Genomic DNA, 24941 nt, shown 5'->3' with positions numbered 1-24941 from the left:
TCTTGTCCAGAACCATAAACCAATGAAAACGTCAAAATGAGATTCTCAGAGGCGATTCAGACAACTGTCAGTCGTTCAGTTAGTTGTATTCATCGAGCACTCACTGGGTGCCGGGCACTGCACTAAGCGGCACTAAGTGCTTGGGAGAGAACAAGATAATAGAAAAGACACGTCCCCTGCCCTCAACGAACTTAGAGTCTAGAGGGGGAGACGATATCGACAGATAAATTACGAATATAGACATAGTGTGGCGGTGAATATCAATCAATCAATCAATCGTATTTATTGAGCACTTACTGTGTGCAGAGCACTGTACTAAGCGCTTGGGAAGTACAAGTTGGCAACACATAGAGACAGTCCCTACCCAACAGCGGGCTCACAGTCTAGAAAGATAAATAAATAAATAGAGTAATAGAGTAATAAATATGTACAAACATATATACCTCACCGTACCTCGTTCTCACCTGTCCCCCCCATCGACCCCCGGCCCACGTCATCCCCCGGGCCTGGAATGGCCTCCCTCTGCCCATCCGCCAAGCTAGCTCTCTTCCTCCCTTCAAGGCCCTATTGAGAGCTCACCTCCTCCAGGAGGCCTTCCCAGACTGAGCCCCTTCCTTCCTCTCCCCCTTGTCCCCCTCTCCATCCCCCCCTTCTTACCTCCTTCCCTTCCCCACAGCACCTGTACATATGTATATATGTTTGTGCATATTTATTACTCTATTTATTTATTTTACTTGTACATATCTATTCTATTTATTTTATTTTGTTAGTATGTTTGGTTTTGTTCTCTGTCTTCCCCTTTTAGACTGTGAGCCCACTGTTGGGTAGGGACTGTCTCTATATGTTGCCAATTTGTACTTCCCAAACGCTTAGTACAGTGCTCTGCACATAGTAAGCGCTCAATAAATACGATTGATGATGATGATATATACATAGGTACAGATCCAAGTGCAGAGGCGATGCAGAAGGGAGAGGGAGAAGGGGAAGCGAGGGGTTAGTTAGCCTCGCAGAAGGCTCGGAGGAGGTTTGATTTGACTAAGGCATTTGTAGACAGCATCACAGGACCGGCCTGGATTCCCCGTCCGCCACCGGGAAGAGAATCGGACACGGCGGGCCGGCTGCGCTTAAGCGACTCAACTCCGAAGTCGATTGAGCCCAGCTTGCATTTGGACATCAAAACTTTGGGGAATAGGTTGGCTGCTCCCACACAGGGAGTCACGCACCCCTTTTAATTGCCCTCTGAATTTTCACCGAGTGTACGAGTGGCAAATAGTCGTAGAACTAGGCCCTGCCGAGAAGGGAGGATATAATAATAATAATACTAATAATAATGACGGCATTTATTAAGCACGTACTATGTGCAAAGCACTGTTCTATTGTTCTGATACAAGGCGATGAGGGTGTCCCACATGAGGCTCCCAGTCATCATCATCATCATCAATCGTATTTATTGAGCGCTTACTATGTGCAGAGCACTGTACTAAGCGCTTGAGAAGTACAAATTGGCAACATATAGAGACAGTCCCTACCCAACAGTGGGCTCACAGTCTAAAAGAGGGAGACAGAGAACAAAACCAAACATACTAACAAAATAAAATAAATAGAATAGATATGTACAAATAAAATAAATCAATAAATAGAGTAATAAATATGTACAAACATATATACATATATATAGGTGCTGTGGGGAAGGGAAGGAGGTAAGATGGGGGGGATGGAGAGGGGGAATCTTAATCCCCATTTTCCAGATGAGGGAACTGAGGCCCAGAGAAGTGAAGTGACTTGCCCAAAGTCACCCAGCTGACAGTTGGCGGAGCTGGGATTTGAACCCATGACCTCTGACTCCAAAGCCCGGGCTCTTTCCAGTGAGCCACACTGGGACACGCTCACAAACCTGTAGAAATTACGGCATTCCTGAGGTGAAATTTCCAAGAGAAGGATTCCGAAGAAATTTAATCTTAAAACGATGAAGCTTGCCTGCAGATTTAGCATCCCCAATTATAATGTGCCTATTATGAGCCACCCCTTCCATAAATAGGTTCTCCTTTTAGAGCTCGTTGGCAAGGTGTATTTTTAATGTCGGGATTTCTTACAGCGCTCTCTCACTTGGAGGGGTTTTGAGCAAACTGAATAAAGTCCGATTCGATTTAGCATTAGGCAACGACAGATCTCTAGTCTAACAGAAGGTACCTTTTTGCTGATTAAGCTGGGAAGAACCGCATTTTCAATCAATCAGCCGTATTTATTGAGCGCTTACTGTGTGCAGAGCACTGTACTAAGCGCTTGGGAAGTTCAAGTTGTTAACATATAGAGACAGCCCCTACCCAACAGTGGGCTCACAGTCCTAGAAGATTTTGGAAGCTAAAAATTACATAAGCACGTTTTGTTGTCCGTCTCCCCCTTCTAGACTGTGAGCCCGCTGTTGGGTAGGGGCCGTTTCTATATGTTACCGACTTGTCCTTTCCAGGCGCTTAGTACAGTGCTCCGCACACAGTCAGTGCTCAATAAATACGATTGAATGAATGAATAAGCACACACACACACACACACACACACACACACACATCTCATTCAGAATCCTTAATTACTGGTACGTACTTTCATTCTTATTCGATCCTGTAACTTTGATCACTCTTAAGATACCGCAGGATCGTTGGACTGTGAGCCCATTGTTGGGTAGGGACTGTCTCTATATGTTGCCAACTTGTACTTCCCAAGCGCTTAGTACAGTGCTCTGCACACAGTAAGCGCTCAATAAATGCGATTGATTGATTGATTGGACCTGTCAGATGGTAACTGCCCGGGGCGGTGGGAGGGCTGGGTTAGAATGGCTGTTGCAGTGGTGCGGAGGCTGAGACTGATTCCAGAAGAGAGGGGGCAAATTCCCCCTCTAGTATAGTAGAGTTGGTAGACATTAGTCTACTTAGTAGACGTGATCCCTGCCCACAGGGAGCTTAGAGACTACAGCGGAAGACCGACGTGAAGGTCGAAGGTGATGTTTCTAAGCGTTGTGAGGCTAGGATGACTATCAAAGTGCTTAAGGAGTATACGGCCAAGCACGTAATAATAATAATAATAATAATGATATTTCATTAATATACCATTAATAATGATGAGCCCACTGTTGGGTAGGGACTGTCTCTGTGTGTTGCCAATTTGTACTTCCCAAGCGCTTAGTACAGTGCTCTGCACGTAGTAAGCGCTCAATAAATACGATTGATGATGATGATATTCATTCATTCAGTCATATTTATTGAGCGCTTACTGTGTGCACAGCACTGTACTAAGCACTTGGAAAGCACATTTCAGCAACAGAGACAATCCCTGCCGACAGCGGGCTTACCGTCTAGAGAGCCGGAACATAGTTCCAGGCCAGAGGCTGCGGGCAAGATAAGACGAGATGGAGGCACAGTAAATAGGAGGAGAAAAGTGTGCAGGGTGGGTTTTAGTGGTCAGTCACTAGTATTTATTGAGCGCAGACTGTATGCCGAGCCCTGTGCTAAGCACTCGGGAGAATACCATGCAACAATAAACAGACGCATTCATTCAGTCGTATTTATTGAGTACATACCATGTGCAGAGCACTGTACCGGTGTTCCCAGTCTTTGCTAGCGTGTGGCAAAATCCAAATATCCTTTTAAATCCCTTCTAGTCATTCATTCATTCAGTCGTATTTACTGAGCGCTTACTGTGTACGAAGCGCTTGGGAAGTGCAAGTCGGCGCCATGTAGAGACGGTCCCGACCCAGCAACGGGCTCACAGCTTAGAAGGGGGAGACAGACAACAAAACAAAACACGTGGACAGGTGTCAAGTCGTCAGAACAAATAGAATTAAAGCTGGATGCACATCATTAACAAAATAAATAGAATAAATAAATAAATAACTAATAAATAAAAATAAATAAATAATAATAAATAAATAGAATAGTAAATATGTACAAGTAAAATAGAGTAATAAATCTGTACAAACATACATACAGGTGCTGTGGGGAGGGGAAGGAGGTAGGGCGGGAGGGTTGGGGAGGAGGAGAGGAAAAAGGGGGCTCAGTAGCTCCCGGTGGACAGGGAATTTGCCTACCAACTTTGATGTGTTGTAATAATAATTTTTGTATTTGTTAAGCACTTACTATGTGCCAAACACTGTTCTAAGCGCTGGGATGGATACAAGGTAATCAGGTTATCCCCCTCCTTCCTTCTTCCTTCCCCCTCCTTCCTCTCCCCCTCCCCCCCTCCCCACCCCCCCCGCCTTACCTCCTTCCCCTCCCCACAGCACCTATATATATTTACTATTCTATTTATTTTATTATGTTAATATGTTTTGTTGTCTGTCTCCCCCTTCTAGACAGTGAGCCCGCTGTTGGGTAGGGACCATCTCTATATGTTGCCAAGTTGTACTTCCCAAGCGCTTAGTACAGTGCTCTGCATACAGTAAGCGCTCAAATACGATTGAATGAATGAATGAATATGTATATATGTTTGTACGGATTTGTTACTCTATTTTATTTGTACATATTTATTCTATTTATTTTATTTTGTGAATATGTTTTGTTCTCTGTCTCCCCCTTCTAGACTGTGAGCCCGCTGTTGGGTACGGACCGTCTCTATATGTTGCCAACTTGGACTTCCCAAGCGCTTAGTACAGTGCTCTGCACATAGTAAGCGCTCAATAAATACGATTGAATGAATGAATGAATGAATCCCCCATGGGATTCCCAGGCTTCACCCCCATTTTACAGATGAGGGAACTGAGGCCCAGAGAAGTTAAGTGACTTGCTCAAGGTCACACAGCTGACAGGTGGCCGAGCCGGGATTAGTCGTACCCTCCCAAGCACTTAGTATTCTGCACATAACAAGCGCTCAATGAATATGATTAATTCAGTGACTCAGTTTGGGATTTCTCGTTGTTATAATGGGGAGGTGATCATTCTTCTACCTAGGGAGTAAATGCAATTGACTGTGATTGAATTTTAAACGCTGTTAATTCAAAATGCCGAGCTTAAGCTGGCAGGCACTGGAGAAGACTTCCAAATTTAGAATTCGGAAGCAAAATATCAAACAAAAAACTTTTCGTTGGATTTCTCTTGGACAACTGGATCATAGAAACTTTTTCTTCAAGGAGATGGCATTTGTTAGACCAGTATTTGTAATAATGATAATAATGATGGTAGTGATGGTACTTGTTCATTCATTCATTCAATGGTATTTATTGAGCGCTTACTGTGTGCAGAGCACTGTACTGAGTGCTTGGGAAGTACAAATTGGCAACATATAGAGATGGTCCCTATCCAACAATGGGTTCACAGTCTAGAAGCGGGAGACGGGCAACAAAATAAGACATATTAACCAAATAAAATAAATATAATAAATATGTACAAGTAATATAAATAAATAGAGTAATAAATATGTACAAACATATATATATATGTATATATATATTTATATACAGGTGCTGTGGGGAGGGGAAGGAGATAAGGCGGGGGGATGGGGAGGGGGACAGGGTCATCAGGTAGTCATTCATTCAATCGTATTGATTGAGCACCTACTGTGTGCAGAGCACTGAATCAAGCACTTGGGAGCGCTTACTATATACCAGGCACTGTACTAAGTGCCGGGATCGATGCAGTCAAATCGGGTTGGACAGAGTCCCTGTCCCACATGGGGCTCACAGTTTCACTCCCTAAACTGAGGCCCAGAGAAGTGAAGTGACTTGCCCAAGGCCACACAGCAGACAAGCGACGGAGCCGGGATTAGAACCCAGGTCCTTCGGACTTCCGTGCTCCATCCACTGGACCACACTGCTTCTTCTGAAATGATTTTAACTAATTGGCAAAGGCCGTTGGAAGCCAAGTTTGGCAACCGTGGTTCTTAGAAGCCACATCTTGATCGCGTCCTCCTTCGTGACGTCAGTGCACAAAAATGTAAATCACATAAACTCCGTGGGCCCTGTCAACCCTCGCTTCCGGAGTTTCTGTCATGCTGACTTTTTCCATAGGTGAAGAAGGAATGATTTTTGTGCCCGACGGTCAGCGCGGGGTTTCAGTAGCCTATTACGGGCTAGAGGAACTTACTTTCTGCTAGGTTGTTTATGTAACAGGGGTCACCGGACTAAGTGGAAAGAGCTCGTGGGAACTTGTGCTGCGGACACTCTTCCGTATTGTGCTCCCGAGTGAAAGGAAACATCGCGCGTTTGGATCTGCCCTGCAGAAGCGCTGGGTTACGGCGGACTCTCGAGCCAGTTCTGATGACAAAAAAACTCATTTTGACAATCAAAATGTCAAGAGCTTTTCCGCTTCGCCGAGCTAGTGTTTTCAGAGTCGCATTCCCCGCTCCAGCATTTGACCCACTTGAAACGCAAGAAGTTAGAAATAAAGTGGATCGGATTCGAAGTCCTTGAGTTTGGAAAAAGGAATCACACTTGGGTCTTCTGTTTGAATCTCATCATTAAAGAACTGAAGCGGGGGTCGTCAGCCGGCGCACTGGAAAGGGAGCGGTGAAGGCGCTGGCTTCACCAAAAATACGAGGGGGTTGATTGCCAACTTGTACTTCCCAAGTGCTTAGTACAGTGCTCTGCACATAGTAAGCGCTCAATGATTGATTGAGACAGTTCCATTTTTAACCCCAACAACCAAGTGCTTCGGGTTGCCACTGCTCCATTTTCCTCAGTTCTGCTGTGTGACCCCAGGCGAGGCTCTTCACCTCTCTGTTCCCTCATCTGTAAAATGAGGATTAAGACTGGGAGTCCCGTGCGGGACACGACAGCCACCCGAGTGCTTAGAACAGTCTTTGGTTTTTTTATTTTATTTTGTTAGTATGTTTGGTTTTGTTCTCCATCTCCCCCTTTTAGACTGTGAGCCCACTGTTGGGTAGGGACTGTCTCTATATGTTGCCAACTTGGACTTCCCAAGCGCTTAGTACAGTGCTCTGCACACAGTAAGCGCTCAATAAATATGATTGATTGATTGATTGATTGATTTGGTTGTTGGTAAAGTTATTGGGAGAGCCTTTTTAGAGTACAGTTCTGCACTCCAAGCGTTTAAAAGTAGTGAAACACATTGATTGTGTGCAGAGCACTGTACTAGGCGCTTGGGAAGTCCAAGTTGGCAACATATAGAGACGGTCCCTACCCAACAGCGGGCTCCCAGGCTAGAAATGCGATCACCCCATTTGCTCTACCTTGAAAGATTCGGGTTCAGTTTACAGTGCCCTGCACACGGTAAGCGCTCAGTAAATACGATTGATTGAACTCATTCAATCGTATTTATTGAGCGCTTACCGTGTGCAGAGCACTGTACTAAGTGCTTGAATGAGTGAATGGAGCCTGAGTCACTAGTTACATGGTGTTTGGTGTAAATCATTTTCAAATCAACGTTTCCGGTTGCTTATTAACTTAGAACTTCTAGACCGTGAGCCCGCTGTTGGGTAGGGACCGTCTCTATTTGTTGCCAACTTGTGCTTCTCAAGCGCCTAGTACAGTGCTCTGCACGTAGTAAGCGCTCAAGAAATACGATTGAATGAAGGAATGAATGAACCTGTGCCTTCCCCTTCCCCCTTACTGGCCTGCCCTTCCTCCTTCCCCTCCCCACAGCACCTGTATGTATGTTTGTACGGATTTATTACTCCATTTATTTTTCTTGTACATATTTACTATTCTATCTATTTTGTTAATGAGGTGCATCTAGCTTTATTTCTGTTTATTTGGACGACCTGACACCTGTCCACATGTTTTGTTTTGTTGTCTGTCTCCCCCTTCTAGACTGTGAGCCTGTTGTTGGGTAGGGACCGTCTCTATATGTTGCCAGCTTGTCCTTCTCAAGTGCTTAGTCCAGTGCTCTGCACACAGTAAGCGCTCAATAAATATGATTGATTGATTGATTGGAGGGGGAGACAGACATTAATATAAATGAATTACATGCTGTGGGGCTGAGGGAAGGGTGAATAAAGAGAACAGATCCAGGTGCAAGGGCGGTGCGGAAGTGGAAAATGAGAGCCTAGTCAGGAAAGGCTTCTTGAAGGCCCCCTCCTCCCCCTCGGCTTACCCCCTTCCCCTCCTCACAGCACCTATATATGTATATATGTTTGTACGGATTTATTACTCTATTTTATTTGTACATATTTATTCTATTTATTTTATTTTGTTAATATGTTTTGTTTTGTTGTCCGTCTCCCCCTTCTAGACTTATAGCCCACTGTTGGGTAGGGACCGTCTCTATATGTTGCCAGCTTGGACTTCCCAAGCCCTTAGTACAGTGCTGTGCACACAGTAAGCGCTCAATAAATACAACTGAATGAATGAATGAATGAAGGGAAAAGCAGCGTAACATCCATCACCTGGGTATTTCCAGCTCTCCTTTGGGTAATGGTGCCGTTCGGTAATAGGAAGTGAATGAGGGACAGAAATCCATGATGGAAACGTCATCAGTAACTCAAAAAAAATTAAAAATTGGACCTTTAATTTCCCTAAAACCCCAATCTTGTGGTTCTTATTTTTTGCCCTTGTAAATAAACGCAGTGTATTTTAGAGAAAGTTGAGGGTTGCTATTCCTTGCCCACCATTCCAAACTGTTTATACATGTGACTCTTTTGAAAGCTTGCTGCGGGCAGGGGGGTTGTCTGCCAGTTCTGGGAAGCAGCGTGGCTTAGTGGAAAGAGCACGGGTCTTGGAGTTAGAGGACCTGGCTTCTGATCCTGGCTCCTCCACATATCTGCTGTGTGACCTTGGGGAAGTTACTGAACTTCTCTGTGCCTCAGTTCCCTCATCTGCAAAGTGCACTGTCCATTCTCCCTCCTAATTCGACTGTGAACCCCTTGTGGGACCAGATTATCTTCTGTCTTACGCCAGTGCTTGACACATAGAACGTGCTTAATAAAAGCTGCTATTATTATTATTATTATTGTTCTCTCCCAAGTGCTTAGTACAGGGCTCCTGCCACACTAAATGCTCAAATGCCATTGATTGATTTTGTAAACAGGAAAAAAACACTATTGTTATTATAATTATTATTATATTGTTCTCTACCAAGTGCTAAGTACAGGGCTCCTTCCACACTAAATGCTCAAATGCCATTGATTGATTTTGTAAACAGGAAAAACCGCTATTTTTATTATTATTATTATTATTATTATTATTATTATTATTATTATATTGTTCTCTCCCAAGTGCTTAGTACAGGGCTCCTTCCACACTAAATGCTCAAATGCCATTGATTGATTTTGTAAACAGGAAAAACCGCTATTATTATTATTATACTGTTCTCTCCCAAGTGCTTAGTATAGGGCTCCTTCCACACTAAATGCCCAAATGCCATTGATTTTTGTAAACAGGAAAAACCACTATTATTATTATTATTATATTGTTCTCTTCCAAGTGCTTAGTACAGGGTTCCTTCCACACTAAATGCTCAAATGCCATTGGTTGATTTTGTAAACAGGAAAAACCGTTATTATTATTATTATTATTATTATTATTATTATTATTATTATTATTATTATTATTGTTATATTCTCTCCCAAGTGCTGAGTACAGGGCTCCTTCCACACTAAATGCTCAAATGCCATTGGTTGATTTTGTAAACAGGAAAAACTATTATTATTGTTATTATTATTATACTGTTCTCTCCCAACTGCTTAGTACAGGGCTCCTTCCACACTAAATGCTCAAATGCCATTGATTTTGTAAACAGGAAAAACCGCTATTATTATTATTATTATTATTGTTATTATTATTATTATCATTATTATATTCTCTCCCAAGTGCTTAGTACAGGGCTCCTTCCACACTAAATGCCCAAATGCCATTGATTGATTTTGTAAACAGGAAAAACAAATGTTTATTTGAACCACCCCTGTCTTTCACTCTCTTAAAAATGCTTTTATTTTTCTCTCTAAGTCTCCATGGACTTTTTACTTTGCTTCCTGCCACCCCGCTTCCTTCACATTCCCTTTTGAGTTTCTACTATATCTTAATATCCAAATGCTTTTTTTAGAATTATATACATCAGGGATCGGCAACCTTTTTGTGCAGGAGGGCCAAACAAAATGAAACCATTAGTAGTCAATGTGCCAAGGGCAAGTCAGGGGCATGATATCATTAAGTTAATCTGTGCGTGTCACAGTGTGTTGATATAATTGTGCCTTGGGGCTGCTTCATAGCAACAGCTGTTGCTGCCAGCAGGAATGGGAGGAGGAGAATTCCTGAGAGCAGCGTTGTCGTACTTATTGAGCGCCTAGTGGGCAGCACGCTGTACTAAGCGCTTCGTACTGCAGTGGACAGAGCACAAGCCGGGAGGCAGAGGACCTGCGTTCTCATCCCGTCTCCGCCAGTTGCTTGCTGTGTGACCGTGACAAAGTCACCTAACTTGTGTGCCTCAGTTTCCCCACCTGTAAAATGGGGATTCAGACGTGAGATAGGGGCTGGGTCCAACCCGAATAACTTGCTTCTGACCCAGTACTTAGACCAGAGTAATAAGAATCATTTATTTATTTTTCATACGTCTGACGCTTTCACGGTAGGGCATCTCTCCCCCTTTTAGACTGAGAGCCCACTGTTGGGTAGGAACTGTCTCTATATGTTGCCAATTTGTACTTCCCAAGCGCTTAGTACAGTGCTCTGCACATAGTAAGCGCTCAATAAATACGATTGATGATGATGATGATGATTGTGGTTTGTGTGGGCCTTCAAATCCAGCGTCAGAATCGTTGCTGGTTCTTTTTGTCATTTGCAGAGTCCTGCTCTATTATATTTAAACAGCGGTGGGAGGGAGGGGGCTTTTCACTTTTGTTTTTGGGTTTTGTTTTTTTTCATCAACCTTTTCCCCTCTTTTCTCCTGTAGTTGTTACACTGTATGCTACTTTGGGAGGCCCAGCAATTGTGCATGGATTAAATGAAACAGAAGTGACCAACATCATTACTAGTAAAGAACTTCTTCAAACAAAATTGAAGGTAAGGAAACCTCTGTGGATACTGAGTTCAAGATTAGTAAATCTGATCAATTTATTTCGGTCTGCCAAATCTTTTATGATACCCAATTTGTACCTCTTTTTGTTTTTGTTTTTTTCTTTTGAGGGAAGAGACAGGGTTTTAATCTAGTCTATGTAGTAATGCTAGAGAGGAGTTCTTTAATAAGTTTCGAATAAATTTTTGTGCTATATTGGGCTCCTTGGCTTTTCTCCTTTCTTGTGTTTTGTGGTTTATGCCGCGAGCATGCTGCGAAAAACACAAACTTCGAGGCTAAGGTTAAGTTCCCACTGCTATGGGGGACTCTGTCCTGGGATCTGGGTGATGTCTCACCTCTTTTGGGATCCGGAATCCCTTTCGTGGGCTCTTCAATGGGCAGCGTCAGAGAGGCAGCGAGGGAAGTTGGAAGTTCACCATGAAAGGAAAATGTCGACAGACCCTCTATGGCAGAAACCCAACTGTATTTTAAAAATGGCACGGACTGCAGCTAGCTTTCATACGCTTCCCAAGGAGATTCATCCGTAAGTTGTCTGAAGGGAACCACAAGGATGCCAGAAAATGTTCCCTCCTGGCCATGGGCTAGGGGGAGATTTTTTCCATTGGCATAACCTCAGATTCTTCCTCAGTCACCCCCCCCATCTGGTGTTACAGCTTACCCATACCACTTTCCAATGGGTTCTGCTCCACAACTTGGACTGTGTCCAACCTAATTCACTTGTATCTATCCTAATAATAATAATAATAATGCTTAGAACAGTGTTGGACCCCTAAAAAGCACTTAAAAAACCCCATAAAAAAGCTTTCAAACATGCTCATGTCTCCCCACCTTAAAAGAAAAACCCTCCCTTGACCCCACGACTGCTTCCAGCTATCCCTCCATCTCCCATCCACCAAACTCCTCGAGCGTGTTGTCTACACCTGTCGCCTCTCCTTCCTCTCCCCCAATTTTCTCTTTGACCCCCTTGAATCTGGCGTCTTCCCCCTTCACTCCACATTATCTCCTTGTCAAATCCAGTGACCACAACTCCATCCTAATCCTTCTTGACCTCTCCGCGGCCTTCAACACTTTCCACCACCCCCTTCTCTTGGAAACACCGACAACTGTCTTCTCCTGGTTTCCCTCCTGTCTCTCTGGCTGCCCGTTCTTTCTCTGTCTTGGGCTCCTCCATTGCCTCCCACTACCGAACAGGGAGTCTCTTAAGGTTCAGTTCTTGGTTCCCTTCTATTCTCCGTCTCCATCTACTCCCTTGGAGAAATCGTTCATTCCCATGGCTTCAACTACTACCATCTCTATGCGCATTATTACTAAATCAGTATCTCCAACTCTGACCTCTATCCTTCTCTGCCGTCTGCCTTCTGGACATCTGCATGTACCACTGACACCTCAAACCTAATATGTCCAAAATAGAACCCCTATCTTCCTACCCCAACCCTGTCATCCTCCTGTCTTTCCCATTACTGTAGACACCATCACCACACTCCCTGTCTCTCGGAGCCCAGAACTGTAGCGCTGTGGGGTGGGGGGGCGCGGGACCCAGGCCCCGGGGGGCCGGAGGACAAGGGGACACGCTCAGAAAAGCAGCGTGGCTCAGTGGAAAGAGCACGGGCTTTGGAGGCAGAGGTCATGGGTTTGAATCCCGGCTGTTGTGTGACCTTGGCCAAGTCACTTAACATCTCCAAGCCTCAGTTACCTCATTTGTAAAATGGGGATTAAGACCATGAGCCCCACATGGGACAACCTGATCACCCTGTATCCCCCCCAGCGCTTAGAACAGTGCCTTGCACATAGTAAGCGCTTAACAAGTGCCATTATTATTATTATTGTTATTAGCCTCGACTCTTTTCTCTCGTTCAACCCACGTATTTAGTTAACATATCACCTGTCGGTTCGACTCCCGCAGCATCGCTAAAATTGGCCCTTTCCCCTCCATCCAGCTGCTACCACGCTGATCCAAGCATTTCTCGTAGCCCATCTTGACTACTGTTGCTGCCTCCTCCCTGACCTCCCCGCCTCTTGACTCTCCCCACCCAGGCCATGCTTCACTCTGCCAAGTGACTTGCCCAAGGTCACACAGCAGACAAGTGGCAGAGGTGGGATTAGAACCCAGGTCCTTCTGGCTCCCAAGCCCACGCTGTATCCACTAGGCCCTGCTGCACGGGGAACGTCCTGGGATGCTTTAATAATAATAATGGCCTTTGTTAAGCACTTAATAATAATAATAATAATCATGATGACGTTTACTAAGCGCTTACAATGTGCCAAGCACTGTTCTAAGCGCTGGAGAGGTTCCAAGGCGATCAGGTTGTCCCACGGGGGGCTCACAGTCTTAATCCCCACTTTACAGATGAGGGAACTGAGGTCCAGAGCAGTGAAGTGACTTGCCCAAAGTCACACAGCTGACGGAGCCGGGATTTGAACCCATGACCTCTGACTCTGAAGCCCAGGCTCTTTCCACCGAGCCACACTGCTTACTATGTACCAAGCGCTGTTTTGGCTGCTGACAAGTGCTGAGTAGCTTCCCCAGCCCCACTTCAAACTTAAATTGTGTGACTCGTGGTGGGATGGGCAATAATAATAATAATAATAGTGATGGTACTTGTTAAGCGCTTACTATGTGCAAAGCACTAAGTGCTGGGGGATACAAGGTGATCAGGTTGTCCCACGGAAGGCTCACAGTCTTAATCCCCATTTTACAGATGAGGTCACTGAGGCCCAGAGAAGTGAAGTGACTTGCCCAAAGTCACACAGCTGACAGTTGGCGGAGCCGGGATTTGAACCTGTGACCTCTGACTCCAAAGCCCATACTCTTTCCACCGAGCCACGCTGCTTACTATGTACCAGGCACTGTTTTGGCTGCTGACAAGTGCTGAGTAGCTTCCCCAGCCCCACTTCAAACTTAAATTGTGTGACTCGTGGTGGGATGGGCGATAATAACAATAATAATAATAATAATAATAATAATAATAATAATACTTGTTAAGCGCTTACTATGTGCCAAGCATTGTTCTAAGTGCTGGGGAGGTTCCAGGGTGATCAGGTTGTCCCGTGGGGGGTTCACAGTCTTAATCCCCATTTTACAGATGAGGGACCTGAGGCCCAGAGCAGGGAAGTGACTTGCCCAAAGTCACACAGCTGACAATTGGCGGAGCCGGGATTTGAACCCGTGACCTCTGACTTTAAAGCCCGGGCTCTTTCCACTGAGCCACGCTGCTTACTATGTACCAAGCGCTGTTTTGGCTGCTGACAAGTGCTTCCCCGGCCCCACTTCAAACTTAAATTGCGTGACTCGTGGTGGGAGGGGCGATGCCGCGCAAAGAGTCGGCACCCAGCATTTCCGACGTGTGGGGAAAGCTTTCTCCACCATTCAACGCTGCCTAAGTTGATCCCTGCCTTTGTCCTCTTCCCTCAGGAAATTGTCACCCAAATTCCACGTCTGCGGCACATTATAACTGTAGACAGCAAGCTACCGACGTGGTGTGAGTTTCCCAAGGGAGTCATCGTTCACACGATGGCGGCGGTACAGGCCTTGGGAGCGAAAGGAGACGCGGGTAGGTACCGGTTGGCCGTTCTTCCGTTTCTGAGAAACCCTCTGTCGGCCCGAATCGCGTGCCATTTGAGTGTGTCCTTGAAGACTGCCTTTGGGAACTCATGGCTATTGATGGCATCAGGCGGTGAAAAAAGAAATTTTAAAATTTAAATTCAAAATGGCACAAGGCCTGTATCGCTCGTAGCCCTTTCTTTTCACCGCTTTCCTCTCCGAGGTTCTCCTCGGACACCGGAGAGATGACAGCACTGGGTTATATTTCCTTTCTGAAGATTTTCATTTAGTTTGTCCAGTTGCTATTTATGTAAAAGTGGAATCCTTTCTCCCCCCTCCGGCCCCCCTTTAATTTTGTAAGTGAAAATTTTATGCTATTATATTATAATATAATAATATAATTATAATACTATTATAATTATATACTATTATCCTATATTATATACTATTATACTATAATTGTATACTATTATCCTCTATTTATAGTAGAGGACTTTATAAGGTCTGGTTCAGTGGAATCCTTTCTTCCCCCCAACCCCCCCTTCATTTTGTAAGCGCAAAACTTTATACTATTATATTATAATAATATAATTATAAATACTATAAATATTATTTAGTATTTAATAGATATTATTAAAATGCTATTATAATCATATACTATTATCCTACATTATATACTATTATGCTATAATTATATACTATTATCCTCTATTTATAGTAGAGGACTCTATGAGGTCTGGTTCTTTGGCCACCCCCTAAAAGAAAGCCATTCACTTCCTTCTCCCTGGTTATGGTGTGTCCCAATTTGCTAACGTCTTGGGTGCCAAGAGGTGAAATGAAAGAGCTACAAGCGATATATTCCTCGTGCCACTTAGAATTTAAATTTTAAAATTTCTTTTGTCATCAACTGATGCCATCATTAGCCACGAGTTCCAAAGGCAGTCGTCAAGGACATACTCAAATCCCACTTTTGGTTTTTTTTCCGCTTCTTAAAAACCTACATTTTTATTCAATCAGCCTAGATATCCAAAGCCCCAGTCGTGCTTTTGAGTTAGCGCTTTTGCTTTGTTGACTGACCCGGCCTCCTCTTTTCCAGTTTCCATTATATTACACATAAAGGGTCAGCAAGCTCACTCTTTTGCTGTCAGATGGTTAATCGGATTCCTTCCCGTTCCTAACGGTTGCCTTTTGCTTTGGAAACATGAATTTGCTTGATTCCCATACGCTCTTGGTTCTTGGGCAACAGTCACTTTGATTTAGGGGATGAAGCCTTTCGATGACAAATGCAGTAATTGAAAATTTGGGTCGTGTGGTTTCCACTATGCTGACTGGTTGTTGATTTCAGCATTTGTCGCACGCTCGTAGAAAAACCCAAAGTTAATTTATATGCTCCAAATTGGAAAGTAGTGCCAAAAAAGAGGTCTAGCATTTTACTCATTCTGCATCGTTTCTAAATTTCTCCATTTAATCTTTCTTTACGATGCTACGTGCTTGAGAGCGGAGAGTCTAGGATGACTTTGGGATCCCTGAAAAGGACCCCAAGGGTTTGGAATGCCACCAACCATGCTGTCATGTAGAAATCAAAGGTAGCAGTGCCCTGAATAATAATAATAATAATAATAATAATAATAGCATTTGTTAAGCACTTACTGTGTGCAAAGCACGGTTCTAAGCGCTGGGGGGATACAAGGTGATCACGTCCCATGTGGGGCTCACAGTCTTAATCCCCATTTTACAGAGGAGGGAACTGAGGCTCAGAGAAGGTAAGTGACCCGCCCAAGGTCACACAGCAGACATGTGGGGGAGCCGGGATTAGAACCCATGACCTCTGTCTCCCTAGGCCGGGCTCTTTCCACTGAGCCACGCCGCAGTGACCCTCCCGCATAGGACAAGCGACCTCTGAATTCCCCTCTCCAGCTCCTCGGCTCGAAGAGATTTCTTGCGAGGAAAGAGAGGGGTCTACACCATTTTTCTGGTGTTTTGGGGGACCCTTATCCCAAGAGAGTGGAAGAGCTTTAGGACTTGAGGAGAGGAGACCCAACTTCTAGTCGGAGCTGCCGTCCCGGACAGGGCAGCTGGTCAAGCTTGCGTCTCAGATTTTCCGTTGTTAAATGGGGGCTGCTCTTGCTCCTCCACACCCGTACGGATGCACGCCATCAGGTACGATCAGACATTTGGAGTCCTTTGCAAGTAAAGGGCTCTAGATAAAAAAAACGGGAGCATCGGGGGGGAAAAAAGGAAATCGGACAGTTCGATGGCGCAGTGACTGAGGCGTGATTTCTTCGGACAGTAGCATTAAATTCCTGCTGGTGACTGTGGTCTTCCTAGGACTGATGAACATTTCGTAGTTGTTGTGGGCATCAACCTAGAGTGGAATCAATGTACCGCATCAAAACAGCGGAAAGTTGTGGTGTACGGTCGTTTTTCGAAGGATCTTGCCCTTCTCTAAAACCGTAATATTCTTCACACAGAAGAGAAATTTCACAGCAAACCTGTGCCCTCGGATATTGCAGTGATCATGTATACGAGTGGATCCACAGGACTTCCCAAGGGCGTGATGATCTCTCATTGTAATCTTATCGCCGGACTCACCGGGATGGCTGAAAGAATTCCAAAACTGGGGTATGGGCTATGGATCAAGACGTTCATTTATTTCCATGCATTTTTCAGAATGTTGCTGCTAGCCATTTTACTGGGAACGGCCTCCTCTTACTCAAAATCTTAAACTGCCACTTAAGCGTATTATTTTATACGGGCGTAAAATGGAACGATTCTTTTTACTGCCCTTGGAAATGTTTCAGTAGGCCCTAATGGGTAGGTTTCCTCTATATTTCTTTTTAATCAGAACTTCAAGTTTCTGAAGACTTGCAGCTGTGTCACCCGTGTAAGCATTGGGGATTTTCTGTGCATTTTGCCTTTTTGTGCTAATTTGTAGATTTATTGAAAGACCCTCTGACAGCACCCTCTCCTGCTGATCCGATCACCTTTACATTGATCAGTTGGGCAGGTATGGAAAAAAAGCGGTGGCACAGATAAGCGAAGCAACTTTGCCCTAAGTCACCCAGCAGACAAGTGGCAGAGCCAGGATAATAATAATAATAATAATGATGGCATTTGTTAAGCGCCTACTTTGTGCAAAGCTCTGTTCTAAGCGCTGGGGAGGATACAAGGTGATCAGGTTGTCCCACGTGGGACTCACAGTCTTAATCCCCATTTTACAGATGAGGGAACTGAGGCCCAGAGAAGTGAGGCGACTTGCCCAAGGTCACGCAGCTGACAAGCGGCGGAGCCGGGATTAGAACCCATGACCTCTGACTCCCAAGCCTGTGCTCTTTCCACTGAGCCACACTGCTTCCCTATTGTGTGAGCCCGCTGTTGGGTAGGGACCGTCTCTATATGTTGCCAACTTGTACTTCCCAAGCGCTTAGTACAGTGCTCTACACACAGTAAGCGCTCAATAAATATGACTGACTGAATGAATGAATGAATGAATCTAGCTTTATTTCTATTTATTTTGATGACCTGACACCTGTCCACATGTTTTGTTGTCCGTCTCCCCCTTCTAGACTGAGCCCGCTGTTGGGTAGGGACTGTCTCTATATGTTGCCAACTTGTACTTCCCTAGCGCTTAGTACAGTGCTCTGCACGCAGTAAGCGCTCAATAAATACAATTGAATGAATGAATGAATGAATGAGAACCCAGTTCCGTTGTGTATCCACTAAGTCTTGCTGCTTCTCTACCCTTCTCAGTGCTTAATATAGTGCTCGGCGCACAGTAAGCGCTCAGTACATTGATGTGCCTGCCCACAGGGAGCTTCTAGACTAGAGTGGTGATGGGCAGAAACCAGTTTAGATTCCGGGCAGCCCTAATGTGGGAGAGGCCATCGTGGACAGGAGGAGGAAGACCATATATGCGGCGGCTGTTTTGTCTCCTCTCACCCACAGCGAGCTTTCGACTCTAAGCTCGTGGTGGGCAGGGATCGTGTCTACCACCTCTGCCGTATTGTACTCTCCTCAGCGCTTAGCACAGTGCTCTGCCCCGAGTAAGCAGTCAATAAAAACCTCTGACTGATGAAACCCATAGGCTTTCCAGCTGGCGCTCTCAACCTGAGGCGTCGCGTCTCTCTACTGCTCAGTGTAGTGCCAGCAGACGAATTCCACCCCCTCTCAGGGAGGGAGGGAGCTTTAGACTCTAAGCCCATGGTGGGCAGGGATCGTTTCTACCACCTCTGCCGTATTGTACTGTCCTCAGCGCTTAGCACAGTGCTCTGCCCCTAGTAAGCAGTCAATAGAAACCTCTGACTGATTGATGAAACCCATAGGCTTTCCAGCCAGCGCTCTCAACCTGAGGCGTCGCGTCTCTCTACTGCTCAGTGAAGTGCCATCAGACGAATCCCTCGTCCCCCTCTCCATCCCCCCCATTTTACCTCCTTCCCTTCCCCACAGCACCTGTATATATGTATATATGTTTGTACAGATTTATTACTCTATTTATTTATCTTGTACATATCTATTCTATTTATTTTATTTTGTTAGTATGTTTGGTTTTGTTCTCTGTCTCCCCCTTCTAGACTGTGAGCCCACTGTTGGGTAGGGACTGTCTCTCTATGTTGCCAACTTGGACTTCCCAAGCGCTTAGTACAGTGCTCTGCACACAGTAAGCGCTCAATAAATACGATTGATTGATTGAATTCCACCCCCTCTCAGGGAGGGAGGGAGCTTTAGACTCTAAGCTCATGGTGGGCAGGGATCGTGTCTGCCACCTCTGCCGTATTGTACTGTCCTCAGCGCTTAGCACAGTGCTCTGCCCCGAGTAAGCAGTCAATAAAAACCTCTGACTGATTGATGAAACCCATAGGCTTTCCAGCCGGCGCTCTCAACCTGAGGCGTCGCGTCTCTCTACTGCTCAGTGTAGTGCCAGCAGACGAATTCCAGCACCTCTCAGGGAGGTCTTCTCTTCAGAGAAGCAGTGTAGCCTAGTGGATAGAGCACAGGCTTGGGAGTCAGAAGGTCAGGGGTTCTAATCTTGCCGGAGGTCTTGCCGAAGTGTACTTTCCAAGCGCTCAGTCCAGGGCTCTGCACACAGTAAGCGCTCAATAAATACGATTGAATGAATGAGTGAACGAATGAGTTATCCCGGCCCTGCCACTTGTCTGCTGTGTGACCTTGGGCAAGTCCCTTCACTTCTCTGGGCCTCAGTTCCCCCATCTGGGAAATGGGGATTGAGACTGCGAGCCCCGTTTGGGACAGGGACTGTGTCCACCCCAGCGCTTAGTGATAATAATAATAATAATGGCATTTAGACTGTGAGCCCACTGTTGGGTAGGGACTGTCTCTATGTGTTGCCAATTTGTACTTCCCAAGCGCTTAGTACAGTGCTCTGCACATAGTAAGCGCTCAATAAATACGATTGATTGATTGATTGATTTATTAAGCGCTTACTATGTGCAAAGCACCGTTCTAAGCGCTGGGGAGGTTACAACGTGATCAGGTTGTCCCCCGGGCGGGCTCACAGTCTTAATCCCCATTTTACAGATGAGGTAACTGAGGCCCAGAGAAGTGAAGTGACTTACCCAAAGTCACACAGCTGACAATTGGCAGAGCCGGGATTTGAACCCATGACCTCCGACTCCCAAGCCCGGGCTCTTTCCACTGAGCCGCGCTGTACCGTGCCTGGCACATAGTAAGTGCTTAGCAAATACCAGAGTTGTTGTTATTGTGGGGAATTGGATCCTCGAGAGCAAGCTCATCCATGAGGCCGTGGTTGGCGGAGAGGGGATGTCGACTGGCCCCGGGAGAAGGTCGGTCACCCAGCGCTTAGAACAGTGCTTTGCACATAGTAAACGCTTAACAAATGCCATTATTATTATTCCCAGTGCGGACGCGGGCTGTCGCAACGTGACAGATGTGAGTCGCCTTTTTCTCCTTTCCCCGCAGGCAGCAGGACATCTACATCGGATACCTACCGCTTGCCCACGTCCTCGAATTAAGCGCTGAGCTGGTCAGCCTCTCCCACGGATGTCGGATTGGCTATTCGTCACCCCAGACTTTAGCAGATCAGGTATTTTTCTCCCTTAAATCCTAGAGCACGGAAGCTTAGCCCTGTGTTCTTAAGGCTTTTTCCCTGCCGAAAAGGCCCAGCTCTAAATTGTTCGTTTTTAGATGCACGCACGTTCAGCCACTTAGTAGAACAGAAAAGAGCGTGGGTGAGTTTTCCGGATGTGTGTTTGAAATCCCTAAAGTTTAAACGGCGGTTTTTTGTCCAACCTTCCCAGTCTTCGAAAATAAAGAAAGGAAGCCAAGGAGATACGTCCGTGCTGAGGCCCACTGTGATGGCAGCCGTTCCGGTAAGAGTTTTCCGCGTGTGCGTCTCCCCTTTCCTCTTAACGCCCCTGCAAATCAAACGGGTGAGGCCGAGGCCTTTTGCCTCTCAAAGCCCGCAACTGTGCGTGCGGTGTAGCCTCGTGAACTGAAGAGAGTCGGAGATTCTCCCCCTTTTAGACTGTGAGCCCACTATTGGGTAGGGACCGTCTCTATATGTCGCCATCTTGGACTTCCCAAGCGCTTAGTACAGTGCTCTGCACACAGTAAGCGCTCAATAAATGCGATCGATGATGATGATGATTTAAACCGTAACGCGGCTGAGGGCCGCTGGTGGAAGATAGCGATCCCTCGGACGAGAATGGGTGTTCTGGGCAGTCAAAAGGGCACGAGCGCGAGTGAGCCAGGGCAGACCGTTGGGATGGGATGGGATGGGATGGGATGGACGCCTCCCTGCCCGGATTCACACGGACGGGGTTAGCAGCGCCGTCGAAACGGCCGGAGCATCGGCCTTCTCGCTCCAGTCCGCCCTGGCCCGCCGGGAATACGATAAAGCGCAGGGGTCCTCGCTTTTCACCGTGGGCCGCAGCCAGAGGAAAGAAGCCGCCGGTGGGTTTGAGCTGCCCCCCGGGCCGCCCCTGGTGTCACGCCAAGGAGAAAGAATCCGAAAGGATCGTAAAATGAAAAATTGAAGCCCGAGGCAGTAAGCGCTCAATAAATACGATTGAATGAATGAATGAATGAATGAGGCCCAGCCAACGTCCACACTCTTGTTATATTTGGAAACCTTTAAATTCTCTCGCAGAGAAGCAGCCTGGCTCAGTGGAATGAGCCCGGGCTTTGGAGTCAGTGGTCCGGGGTTCGAGTCCCGGCTCCGCCGGTTCTCAGCTGTGTGACTTGGGGCAAGTCACTTCACTTCTCTGGGCCTCAGTTTCCTCATCTGTGAAGTGGGGATTAAGACTGTGAGCCCCACGTGGGACAGCCTGTTCACCTTGTATCCCCGCAGCGCTTAGAACAGTGCTTTGCACATAGTAAGCGCTTAACAAATACCATTATTATTATTATATCATAAATTATTCAAATTAATATCTGTCTTCCCCTCTAGACTGTAATAATAATATTATGATTATTATATTATAAATTATTCAAATTAATATCTTTCTTCCCCTCTAGACTGTAATAATACCATTATTATTATAATAATTATATATTATAAATTATTCAAATTAATATCTGTCTTCCCCTCTAGACTGTATGGGCACTGTGGCCAGGAAATGCCTCCTAATTTTTTTGCATTGTACTTTCCCAAGCACTTAGTACAGTGCTCTGCACATAGTAAGCACTCAGTAAATAATAATAATAATAATGATGGCATTTATGAAGTGCTTATTATGTGCAAAGCACTGTTCTTGCTCTGCATATAGTAAGCGCTCAGTAAATAATAATAATAATAATCCCGCCTTACCTCCTTCCCCTCCCCACAGCACCTGTATATATGTATATATGTTTGTACGGATTTATTACTCTATTTATTTATTTATTTAATTTGTACTTGTTTATTCTATTTATTTTATTTTGTTAATATGTTTTGTTTTGTTCTCTGTCTCCCCCTTCTAGACCGTGAGCCCACTGTTGGGTAGGGACCGTCTCTATATGTTGCCAACTTGGACTTCCTAAGCGCTTAGTACAGTGCTCTGCACACAGTAAGCACTCAATAAATAAGATTGAATGAATGAATAACAATGATGGCATTTATTAAGTGCTTATTATGTGCAAAGCACTGTTCTAAGCACTGGGGAGATTACAAGATGATCAGGTTGTCCCACCGGGGGCCCACAGTCTTAATCCCCATTTTCCAGTTGAGGGAACTGAGGCCCAGAGAAATGAAGTGACTTGCCCAAAGTCACCCAGCTGACAATAGGTGGAGCCGGGATTTGAACCCATGACCTCTGACTCCAAAGCCCGGGCTCTTCCCACTGAGCCACGCTGCTTCTCAGTAAACACGATCGACTGAAATGATCGCACGGACTTTCAGCAGTGTCAGGTTGCGGCTTTGGCAAATTTCAGCCAATCCGTTCCTGCTATTTATTGAGGGTTGTTAGCATGCAGAGCACTATACTAAACTCTTGGGAAAGTATACTATAAAATCAATTAATCAGTTGTATTCATTGAGCATTCACTGTGAGCCCACTGTTGGGTAGAGACTGTCTCTATATGTTGCCAACTTGTACTTCCCAAGCGCTTAGTACAGTGCTCTGCACAAAGTAAGCACTCAATAAATACGATTGATTGATTGATTGTGGGCAGAGCATTGTACTAAGCACTTGGGAGAGTACACTGTAGCAATATAACAGAGTTTAGTAGTCACGGTCCGTGCCCACAATGAATTTACATTCTAGAGGAGGAGACAGACATTAATATAAATAAAAGTGCGTTATGGATATTTACGTGAATGTCGTGGGGCTGAGGGAGGGGTGAATAAAGGGAGCAAATCCAAGTGCGACTCCGGGCAAGTCACCTCTCTGTGCCTCAGTTACCTCATCTGGAAAATGGGGATGAAGACGGTGAGCCCAACAACCTGATCACCTGGTATCCCCCCAGTGCTTTGCACGTAGTAAGCACTTAACAAATACCATCATTATTATTATTATTAAGTGCAGGGGAGACACAGAAGGGAGTGGGAGAAGAGGAGAAGAGGGTTTAATCAAAGAAGACCTCTTGGAGGAGGCGGGCCTTCAGTAAGGCTTTTAAGGTGAGGACAGTGGTGGCCTTGTCGGATTGAGGCGGGACGAGGTTCCAGGCCAAAGGCAGGATGTGGGCGAGAGGTCAGTGGAGAGCTAGACGAGATCGAGATACAGTGAGAAGGTTAAGAGGGAAAATACCGGTGGTGGTGGTGGGGGGTGCACTTAGATCATTTATCATCTTGGTGCCAACTAGATGCCTTTCTCCAGCTTCAAAAGGGTTGAAGGGAAGAGACCGGGTGGGAGGGAGGGGTTAATCAATCAATCAGTCAATCGTATTGAGTGCTAACTTTGTGCAGAGTACTGTACTAAGTGCTTGGGAAGTCCAAGTTGGCAACCCCAAGAGTGGGCTCACAGTCTAGAAGGGGGAGACAGAGAACAAAACAAAACATATTCACAAAATAAAATAAATAGGATCTGTAGAAGTAAAATAAATAGAGTATTAAATACGTACAAATATATACACATATACAGGTGCTGTGGGGAAGGGAAGGAGGTAAGGCCGGGGGGATGGAGAGGGGGAAACTAGATGCCTTTCTCCAGCTTCAAAAGGGTTGATGGGAAGAGACCGAGTGGGAGGGAGGGGTTAATCAATCAATCAATCAATCGTATTTATTGAGCGCTTACTGTGTGCAGAGCACTGTACTAAGTGCTTGGGAAGTCCAAGTTGGCAACATCTAGAGACGGTCCCTACCCAACAGTGGGCTCACAGTCTAGAAGGGGGAAGACAGAGAACAAAACCAAACATATTAACAAAATAAAATAAATAGGATAGATATGTACAAGTAAAATAAATCAATCGAGTAATAAATATGTACACACATATATACATATATACAGGTGCTGTGGGGAAGGGAAGGAGGTAAGGTGGGGGGAGGGGGATGGAGGGGGGAAACTAGATGCCTTTCTCCAGCTTCAAAAGGGTTGAAAGGAAGAGACCGGGTGGGAGGGAGAGGTTAATCAATCAATCCATCAATCGTATTTATTGAGCACTTACTGTGTGCAGAGCACTGTACTAAGCGCTTGGGAAGTCCAAGTTGGCAACATAGAGAGACGGTCCCTACCCAACAGTGGGCTCACAGTCTAGAAGGGGGAGACAGAGAACAAAACCAAACATATTCACAAAATAAAATAAATAGGATCTGTACAAGTAAAATAAATCAATAAATAGAGTATTAAATACGTACAAATATATACATATATACAGGTGCTGTGGGGAAGGGAAGGAGGTAAGGCGGGGGGGGGATGGAGAAACTAGATGCCTTTCTCCAGCTTCAAAAGGGTTGAAGGGAAGAGACCGGGTGGGAGGGAGAGGTTATTAGCCCGACCCGCAGGCTTCCTCCGCATTGTGGAGCCAAGCGGGCAGCGGTGATTGTGGCCTGGCAG

General features: G+C 45.5%; 1 protein-coding gene across 2 annotated transcripts in view; it reads left to right on the top strand.

Annotated features, from left to right (window-relative positions):
* ACSL3 (acyl-CoA synthetase long chain family member 3) overlaps positions 1–24941 on the top strand; it is a 182606-nt gene that overhangs the window by 141995 nt on the left and 15670 nt on the right. For both annotated transcript variants that reach the window (XM_038748857.1, XM_038748858.1), the window contains 5 exons: positions 10830–10939; positions 14365–14503; positions 16965–17115; positions 20431–20554; positions 20769–20840. In XM_038748857.1, coding sequence (XP_038604785.1) covers positions 10830–10939; positions 14365–14503; positions 16965–17115; positions 20431–20554; positions 20769–20840 — 596 coding nt within the window. The remainder of the gene's footprint in view (positions 1–10829; positions 10940–14364; positions 14504–16964; positions 17116–20430; positions 20555–20768; positions 20841–24941) is intronic.

This window comes from Tachyglossus aculeatus, chromosome 7, assembly GCF_015852505.1.
Source record: "Tachyglossus aculeatus isolate mTacAcu1 chromosome 7, mTacAcu1.pri, whole genome shotgun sequence".
NCBI lineage: Eukaryota > Metazoa > Chordata > Mammalia > Monotremata > Tachyglossidae > Tachyglossus > Tachyglossus aculeatus.
Note: the sequence above shows the minus strand (reverse complement) of the source record. Positions and strands in the feature narration are given on the sequence as shown.